Source organism: Cajanus cajan, chromosome 7 (genome assembly GCF_000230855.2).
Source record: "Cajanus cajan strain Asha chromosome 7, NIPB_CcT2T_4, whole genome shotgun sequence".
In the NCBI taxonomy this organism is placed as follows: Eukaryota; Viridiplantae; Streptophyta; class Magnoliopsida; order Fabales; family Fabaceae; genus Cajanus; species Cajanus cajan.
This window is the reverse complement of record NC_138523.1, coordinates 29,012,373-29,022,632: the sequence shown is the minus strand read 5'-3', so window position 1 is coordinate 29,022,632 and position 10,260 is coordinate 29,012,373. Positions and strand designations below refer to the sequence as shown.

Sequence of the window (10,260 nt, the reverse complement as noted above, 5' to 3'; positions counted from 1 at the left end):
GTTTTATTTCTTTTGTAATTTCCACTGACTATTTTATTTTGTTCAAGGTATGGGTGTGATACTCTCTATATGAACATGTTTGGTATTTAAATATGAAAGATTGTTGTTCATATTTTATTATTTATGTGTTGTGGTATGCAAGGTAGAGGGTATCACAATTTATGCGCATTTTCTGTTATAAATGACAATTCAAATGAAGAATTTTTATTGATATGCAAGAATTATACATGTTTTTGGGTGCCTCATTAAAACCTTCTTAGCCTAAAAGAATTTACCTAAGGAAAGAGAGAGAGAAAAGAGAGAAAAGACTAGGATAAGAAAAAGAGTACATAACTTGTTGACATGAGTTGATTTGAATCAAAGATTATGTGGTGTTGTGAGGCTGATGGTAGTCAGGTTAAATGTGCGTCCTAGAGTGACTTTCATACTTTCGGCATAGCATTTCCATGTTATATGCTGATCAACTTGAATTGTTGTTATGTTTCCATCATTGGTTGGGAAATTCATTGTGAGGTGAAGTGTGGAGACTATAGTGCCTAGGACATTTAGAGAAGGTCGCCCAAGTATGGCGTTGTAAGAGGTCACAGTGTCTACCAACAAAAACTTCACACTTAATGATTTGGTGTATTTGCTACTACTGAATTTGGTTAGAAGTTCTATGTAGCCTTTTGTGTTGACTTGTTCGCCTGCAAATCCTAATAAGGGCTTGTCATATAGTTTGGTACCATCATTAGAAAGTTTCATTTGGAGGAAGGTGTTATAGTATAGGATGTTGATCAAGTTGTCTAGGTCTATAAGGATATTTTATACTTCTCAATTGATAATCATGCCTAGAAAATTGTTGTTAGTAAAACTAATTGGAGGTAATGATCTAGGCGATTTACCACACGCGATAATAAAATTGTTGATGGTTTTGAGGTGTCTTTTGCATGAAGAATTGGTAAGGACACTACCAACAAATCCACCAACAATGACATGTGTAACTCTTCTGACTCTTCCTCCCTCGATGTCTTGATTATTGGCATTTTCTTTTGGGGAGTTGTGGTCGCACCAATCTTGTCGGTATCGATTGTCTCTCTCTAAGCTTCATGCTTGGTTCTAGGGGTCATCTTCTTGGTGACTGTATCTCTAGACAAACTTCTTGAGATGATAAACCCTAATTAATTCTTTGATTTTATAATGGAGGGCCTAACATTCGTCAATTGTACAACCAATGGTTCTGTGATATCAATAGTGCTTGTTATGGTCGGCATTTTTTATCTTACTATCATGGTGTGGCGCAATCTGTTCATCTTAGGGGATTCTTCCTTGAATTTGGTTAAATATTGACTTTTGTTCCAACTTGTCTCCTATTCTTTCATTTGAATGAAATTGGTTACACGGGTTGTTAGATCATTCATGTCCCTAGGTGTGTGCTGATAGAGGTTATTTGAGAAAGGTTTTTTCTTTAGCGTGTTCAACATGGCAGTAAGGGCAACCTGATGGTAAAGGTCTAGTACCTTGTTGGCAACAATAGATAAACACTCCATGAAAGTTCAAAGTGGTTCGTCGTCATTTTGTATCATATTAAGCAACACCAATGTTGAAGTTTCGTGGGGTCGAATAGTAGTGAATTTGGCTCTAAATAGTAATATTAGGACAACATAATTAGGCACACTAAGCATTAGTAGGCGCATTTACCATAGGAGCACGGAGCCCTCAAGCATTATAGGGAAGATCTAGCACATGACAACATCCTCTTAAGTTTAAAGGTGCATTATAGTTTTGTATGTAACCAAGTGCTCATTCAAGTAGGTTAAACCATCATATGCTTTCATAATGAAGTGATTCCATCCTTTGGGAAGTGGGGTATTGTAACAACCCAAACATATCGAAATGAGAGGGATCCAAAGATTATAAGTATGAGATTGTATAGTTGAGGATGACTTAAAGGAATTAATTTGTACTACTTATACTAACAAGATGCATCTACTTTTTAGTAGCTTATTCCATAAGAATCCCACAATTAAGCGTGCTTAACTTGGAGTAATTTAGGGATGGATGACCTTCTGGGAAGTTTCCTAGAAAGTGTGAGAGTGAGGACAAAGCACACTGAAAAATCTTATGTTGGTTTGTGGGGTCAGTCATTGATCCTAAAAGTGGATAAACATTTTAGAAAGGATTACCCACGAAGGGTTTTGACCAGTGAAGGGTTCTGACCAGCGAGGAGTTGCGTGAAGTTTCATTGTGTGAAGTGTCATTGTGTGAAGTTTCATGGAATGGAGTCGTTGAGAAGTCAAATCTGAGTGAATATCATTACATTAGCTCAACTAAGCTCAAAGTGTGCACGATTGACTTCATGTTGTTGGTGAAGGGCAGCCTAGACTTTTTCGTTGTTTTTTCTCATGGCTTCCATTTGTTGTAGTAGCTTGGTATTGGATAATGGAGCAAGCAAGGCCATGGTGGTAGTAGTTGCCCTAGGCTCCACAAGTGAGGTTATAGTGTTTACATAGGAAGGAGGCTATTGTTTAGGGACTATGTTACTGTTCGCTATGGATATTTCTAACCATGTTATTATTCATCGTTTGGTTTCAGATGGAAACTGTACCGTCCAGGTCGGATCCTGACCTAGACTTCTCGGAGATAGGGCGACAACGACTCTCACTCGGTAATCGCCCGATTAGCACTTCAGGCCCTAAGCCCTATCGCCTTGACAGGCTCAGGGCTGGAAGGCAAGTGTACCGTCCAGGTCGGATCCCGACCTGGATTTCTTGGAGGTAGGGGGACAACGACTCTCACTCGGTAATTGCCCGACCCTAGGGGCTCAATACGGTCCTACTCGACCATATACCGACTAGGCTCCTTAAGCTCGGCTCTGCTCGCCTACAAGGGGGCCACTCGGTATTCGCCTCACTAGGCCCTCAGTTCGGGGACGCTCAGTCGGATTCCGAGTAAGACCGCTCCCACTAACCAAGGGTCATCGTGGCAAGAGCGGTTCAGAAAATCCCTTGATCCTCGGGGCCCAAGCGGCCCATGAACGACGTACTATAAGACCTAAAACCCTAGAGTTGAGAGGCAGATTACACTTTTGAATGCTCTGGCTTTGAGGCTTGACCTAGGCAGAAACCCTAGTTCATCCCGTGGCCGGAACATTTTGGCGCCCACCGTGGGGCTACGGTGAAACTCTTCCTACGCCCCAAGAAACACAAAAAACCTACACTTTACCATGGCAAGAGGCGGCAATAACAACAACAACTCGCAACCACCAACCATGGAGGAGATGATGGCCATGATCAATGGCTTAAGGGAGGAAAATGCGCGATCCAGGGAGAGAGAGGAGGTCATCCAACGAGAAAACGAGGAGATCAGGAGACGAGCGGATGAGATGCAGGCCAGAATATCAGCTAGTACCAGGACTGTGGAGGAGGACATCATGCTGGAGGTCCCTAGAGACTTTCGACCATTCTCGGAAGCCATAGAGGCCGAGATGATCCCTAGGGATCATCGGATACCACAGGTCGAACCCTTTGATGGAACGCAGGACCCCAGTCAACATTTGACGGACTTCAGGGCTCAAATGTTGATCTGTGGAGGAAGCATGGAAGTCCGCTGCAAGTTGTTCATGGGCACACTCAAGAAGGCGGCGCTTGATTGGTTTAGTGGCCTCCCCGATCGATCAATCACCGACTTTGACATCTTCAGTCGGCTGTTTATGGCTCAATTTGCTGCCAATAAGAAGAAGCCACCGATCACGTCGGATTTATTTGATCTTAAGCAGCAACGGGAGGAGTCATTGAAGAATTTTCTGCAGAGATTCAATGAGGTCGCTCTAAGGATAGCGTCGGTGGATGAGAGAATGGCGGTCATCGCGTTTCAGAAAGGTTTGAGGTCCGGAGCCTTCGACATTGCACTCGAAAGGGCGAATTGCCAAACAATGTCGGAGGTGAGGGCTTTCGCCTTGAGCCACATTAAGACGGAGGAGAACCAGATCATTAAAAGGACAGCTCAGAACCGAGAAGCCGGGGGTAGCAATAAGGAGGGGAACAAGCATCTTCGACCGCGATCAGACTGGAACAAACGACGAGACCGGTACAACGTGAAGGACGGTAACTACAGGCAGGCCGATCAGGGTGGTCGGTCAAGGGGCGAGTGGACGCGCAGCAATGAAGAAGAGAAGTTCACTCCACTCACTGTACCTAGGCGACAGATACTCCACGATGTCAATAGCGCATCGTTGTTTGAGTTCCCGGCGGCGACAGAGCGTCAATTGGGCCCTTCCAAAACCGATTGGTGTGAGTTCCATAGGGCTCATGGGCACTCAACTGAAAATTGTTTTGTTTTGGGAAGACAGATCGAGCGCTTGATCAAGGAGGGACGACTGAAGGAGTTTGTGGCGAGAAAGCAGGAGGGAAGCTCGTCAGATAGGCGACCCAGACGCACGCAAGATGACACCAGGAGGGATAGGCGTAGAGAGAGAACTCCTCCCAGAGACGCGCCAGCAAAGGTGTCGGAAGCCCACCAGCAACCCATCCATGGGGATTTTAACACCATCGCAGGAGGCTTCGCAGGTAGGGGAACTACCTTGGCAGCCCGCAAAAGGTACACTCGGTCAGTGTTGACGGTGTCGGAGTTCAGGCGACCATCTCAGCCTGAGATCTCGTTCTCAGACGCGGATTACGAAGGAGTAGCCCCTCATGAGGATGACCCCGTCGTCGTATCGGCGATTGTCATGGGGTACAATGTGAAGCGCGTGTTGATTGACCAGGGAAGTTCCGCAGAAATTTTATTCTGGGAAACCTTTGAGGGGATGAAAATACCTAACGACCGACTAATTCCTTATGCAGGGACCCTAGTTGGTTTTGCAGGAGACCAGGTCATCGCAAGGGGATACGCCGATCTGGAAACGACTTTCGGCCAGGGAGCTCAGATGAAGACGGTGCTCGTTCGGTATTTGGTGGTCGATGCTCAGTCATCGTATAGTATACTGATCGGCAGGCCAACTCTGAACAAGCTGGGAGCAATAGTGTCTACTCCCCATCTGAAGGTAAAGTACCCGTTGCCGAGTGGCGTTGTGGGGGTTCTCAGGGTGGACCAGGAGGTTGCTCGGAAATGCTACGGGGATAGTTTAAAGGCGCGAAGGCGACTGTACACTAAGCGGGTAGAGAAGGAGGTCCACTCTGTCAAGCTGGATCCTAGAATGGGTCAGTTCGACCACCGACCCGCCCCAGCAGAAGACGTCAAAGAAGTGGAGGTAATGGAAGGGAGAAATGTGAAGATAGGCACCTCTTTGACTCCCGAAGACGAAGAGAAATTGGTGAGGGTCCTAAAGGACAATGTGTCGGCATTCGCATGGCACTCCAGCGACATGCCTGGAATTGATCCAAATTTCTTGTGCCACAAGCTAGCCATAGACCCTAGCGCGAAAGCAGTGATCCAGAAGAGAAGGAAGTTTGGCAAGGAAAAACGAAGGGCTATCGCGGAAGAGACGCAGAAGTTAGTGATGGCAGGACACGTCCGAGAAATCCAATATCCGACCTGGTTGGCAAACGTAGTCATGGTGCGCAAGAGCAGCGGGAAGTGGAGAATGTGTACGGACTTCACCGACCTTAACAAGGCCTGCCCAAAAGACTCGTACCCGCTCCCGAACATAGACTGCCTGGTGGATGGAGCATCGGGATACGAGTTGCTAAGCTTCATGGATGCCTACTCGGGGTACAACCAAATCCGAATGCATCCTGCAGATGAGGACAAGACCGCTTTTATAGCCGATCAAGCCAATTTCTGCTACAGGGTTATGCCGTTCGGTCTAAAGAACGCAGGGGCGACTTATCAGCGACTGATGGACAAAGTCCTTGTGAATCAACTAGGGCGGAATGTGGAAGCTTATGTAGATGACATGGTGGTGAAGTCAGAAAGCGTCAGTCGGCACTTTGACGACTTGCAAGAATTGTTCGACACCATTGGCAAGTACCAACTCAAACTGAATCCTGAGAAGTGCTCTTTCGGTGTTCAGGCGGGAAAGCTCCTCGGTTTCCTACTGACTCACCGCGGCATTGAGGCGAATCCCGACAAGTGTTCGGCCATCATCAACATGAGGAGCCCATCCACCGTAAAGGAAGTCCAACAGCTAACTGGAAGAATGGCGTCGCTATCCCGATTTCTGTCTCGATCGGCAGATAAAGCTTTGCCCCTCTTCCAGTGTCTGAAAAAGAATGACCGTTTTGCTTGGACAGCCGAGTGTGAAGAAGCTTTCACGGAGCTCAAAGAATCCCTAGCATCGCCCCCGATTCTAACAAAGCCGAGATGAACCTCCCGTTGCTGATCTATATATCGGCCTCCGCCCGAGCAGTCAGTTCCGTTCTTGTACAAGAGCGGGAAGGCTCCCAAACTCCTATCTATTTTGTAAGCAGGGTATTACAGGGAGCCGAGACGAGGTACCAGAGGATTGAAAAGCTACCCCTAGCAATACTGATAACGGCGAGGAAACTGAGACATTATTTCCAGAGTCATGAGGTTGTCATCCGGACGGACTATCCGATTCGCCAAGTACTTCAAAAACCCGATCTGGCTGGCCGAATGATGAAGTGGTCAGTCGAGTTATCAGAGTTCGCCATCAAGTATGAACCGAGAGGAGCAATCAAAGCTCAAGCATTAGCCGACTTCCTGATAGAATTGACCCCTCCAGCTGAGGAAGGCGCGATCACCGAAACCCAGTGGATTCTATCGGTGGACGGCGCTTCAAATCTAGGCGGAAGTGGAGCCGGGATAGTGTTAGAGGGACCGGGAGGAATACTGTTAGAACAGTCACTGCGTTTTGAGTTCCGAGCAAGCAACAACCAAGCCGAGTATGAGGCATTGATAGCGGGGATGAGTCTGGCAAAGGAGATGGGGGCAACAAGTCTATCGGCTAGAAGCGATTCACAGTTGATCACTGGGCAGGTAGCGGGCACTTTCCAAGTGAAGGACCCTCAACTAGCCAAATACTTGGAAAAAGTCAAACTTCTAACGGAGAATTTTCGAGAGTTCTCGCTCAACCACGTACCGCGGGAGCAAAACTTGAGGGCCGATCTGCTCTCTAAGCTGGCCAGCACGAAGAAACCGGGAGCCACTCGGTCGGTCATCCAAGAGACCTTAACACAGCCAAGTATTAACGAGCCACAGGGGAATGTTCTCTTCATCCAAGAGGAACTTGACTCATGGATGGGACCCTACATTGCGTACCTGACTCGGGGGGAATTGCCAGAAGACAAGAAAGAGGCCTCGTTGATACAGAGGGAGTCAGTCAGGTTCGTGGTTATCAACGAGCGGTTGTATCGAAGAGGCTTCAGTTCTCCCCTTTTAAGGTGCTTGACCATGTCACAAGCGCAAAGAGTAATGGAGGAGATACACGGTGGAATGTGTGGAAGTCACATCGGGGGACGAGCGTTAGTATACAAAGTGGCGAGGGCAGGCTACTTTTGGCCGAGTCTGAGAAACGATTGTGTCAATTGGGTCCAGAAATGTGATGGATGCCAAAGGCATGCTACCCTGCACCATTCCCCGGCTGAACGACTCCACTCAATTCTGTCTCCTTGGCCATTCAACAAGTGGGGTATTGACATCCTCGGCCCGTTTCCGATAGCTACAAGGCAGCTGAAGTTCTTGTTAGTGGCGGTGGACTACTTCAGCAAATGGATCGAAGCGGAGCCCGTGGCGACCATTTCAGCAGAAAAGGTAAAGGCGTTCTTATGGAAGAGCATAGTATGCAGATACGGGGTTCCTCAGGTGATCGTTGTAGACCCCTAAAATTGTCCGGGTCGGAAATAAAACTTGAAGACTCTCGAAGACTGAAGGAAGATCAGCCAGAAGGACTTCCAGAAGGCCCAAGGAGGGTTCTCTATAGGTCTAGAGGTCTTAGGATAGCTAAAATAAGAAAAGTGGGAGGAATGAAGCCCAATACGGCCTCCCAGAGGTTCAGTACGGCCGTATTGAACATTTTGAACTTCAATACGGCCGCACTGAACTCAATACGGCCGTATTGAAGTTTCTGGACTTCAATACGGCTGCATTGAATTCAATACGGCTGCACTGAACTTCAATACGGCCGCACTGAACTTCAATACGGCCGTATTGAGGTTTTTTGAACTTCAATACGGCCGTATTGAATTCAATACGGCCGTATTAGTTCAAAATTTCAATGTTGACCGTATTGACCCTCATAAACCGTATTGAGCCTCTTCCCTATAAATATGACGTCAATGGGACGTCATTTGACACTTTTACACACAGTTTTGACTCCCTCCTTGAGTATTCTGGGGTTTTTGAGCAGTGTTCTGCCCTAGAAATCTCTCTGGGAGTCGATCCGACGAAGTTCTGGAATTCCGAGCATTTAGCTTGGAGATTCGAACTTAGTCGAAGGGAAATCCTCCGGATTTCCATAGTCAAAAATTATTTTTAGGAAGGCGTGAGCGGGCTTGTAGAGCGAGGGAACGCCAAAAAGCTTCCCAGTTTTACTTGATATATAAAAAGCACGCTTCAAGAGGTTTCTTTTCTAAAAATCCCTTCTTTTACTGCTTTCTGTGTGCATATTAAACTGTCATCATGTAGATAGTTAATTTATAATTGCTTAGAATAAATAGGGGTAATTTAGTAATTTTGCACTATTATTTTTAGAAATAATCTGTCATAGGGAACCCGAAAGGGGCGTTGTGGGGTGCTAACCCCTTCCCCACACGTAACCGACTCCCTTACCCGACTCTGGTTGTAATGGCCGAAGTCGATTTTTGAATCGATTGCCTTAAGCTTCTTTTTCCAATGTTTTGAGTAAAACATTGGTGGCGACTCCATGAACCCTTCCTTTTTATGAAAACCGCTAATCCATGGAGGGTCCCGCTTGGGATTAACATGGATTGGTGAGCCTTTTAATAAAATTGCTCGTTTGACGAGGTCTCAGTTTGAGAATAAGTCATTCTAGCAATCCATATTTTTAAACAAATAAAAGAGTCCAACCATCCTTCACGAATGCCGAAAGCCCGTTTCGGGCCGGTGGCGACAATCGTGTCGGATAACGGGACACAATTTGCAAGTAAGAGAGTCCGCGAATTCTGTCGCGGGGTCGGATTCCGAATGACGTTCACTTCAGTCGAGCATCCCCAATCTAACGGCCAGGCAGAGTCAGCCAACAAGATAATCCTCGCCGGGCTAAAGAAGCGTGTCCAAGACTCAGGCGCTTCATGGGTAGAGGAGCTTCCCCGGGTTCTATGGTCATACCACACAACAGTTCATTCATCAACCCGGGACACTCCATTCAATTTGGTATATGGGACAGATGCCATGATCCCGATTGAAATCGCGGAACCCTCAGTGCGTACCATAGCTTTTTCCGAAGAGGATTCCGACCAAGGTAGACGAGTAGACTTGGACCTGATCGCCGAAACAAGGGAGAGAGCGAGGATAAACCAAGTGGCAGCCCACAGAAGAGCGGCTTTCAAGTACAACACAAAGGTCGTTCCGAGAGACTTCGTTGTGGGAGACCTCGTTTTGAAGCGGGCTCAGCTAACACAAATGAGGAACAAGTTATCGCCTAAGTGGGTCGGCCCCTACAAAATTGATGACGTGGTCGGCAAAGGGGCTTACCGACTGAGGACCTTGGATGGAGGCATGATACCAAGAACGTGGAATGCTGCAAGTTTGCGTTTTTACTATAGCTAGTCTCTTTGTCCATTTGTATTAGGTGCACTCTTTTCCTAACTTAGTATTTTGTCCCCGTAAAAATATGAGGGGTTTTTGCTTAGAAGGTTTTTAATGAGGCACCAATCTTTCATTTCCAATAAAATGTTATCTCACTGTTTTCTATCATGACTCCTAACATAGGTTATTTTAAAGGCACACAAACTCGTGATTGTCGGCGAAAATCGCCCAAGTATAAAAAGTCGAAGAACTTGTCACTGATCGGTAAAAATCCGACTGTCGCAAGTATAAAAACTCGAAGAACTTGTCACTGATCGGTAAAAATCCGACTGGCGCAAGTATAAAAAATTGAAGAACTTGTCACTGATCGGTAAAAATCCGACTGGCGCAAGTATAAAAACTCTAAGAACTTGTCACTGATCGGTAAAAATCCGACTGGCGCAAGTATAAAAAATCGAAGAACTTGTCACTGATCGGTAAAAATCCGACTGGCGCAAGTATAAAAACTCGAAGAACTTGTCACTGATCGGTAAAAATCCGACTTTCGCAAGTATAAAAAATCGAAGAACTTGTCACTGATCGGAAAAAATCCGACTGGCGCAAGTATAAAAA

General features: G+C 46.3%; 1 protein-coding gene across 1 annotated transcript; it reads left to right on the top strand.

Moving 5' to 3' along the window:
* The first annotated feature begins 3,205 nt into the window (after window positions 1-3,205).
* On the top strand, window positions 3,206-6,286 carry LOC145949935 (uncharacterized). Its single transcript, XM_083060844.1, has one exon. The coding sequence runs from the start codon at window positions 3,206-3,208 to the stop codon at window positions 6,284-6,286; it is 3,081 nt and encodes a 1,026-aa protein (XP_082916970.1).
* Window positions 6,287-10,260: the final 3,974 nt, after the last annotated feature.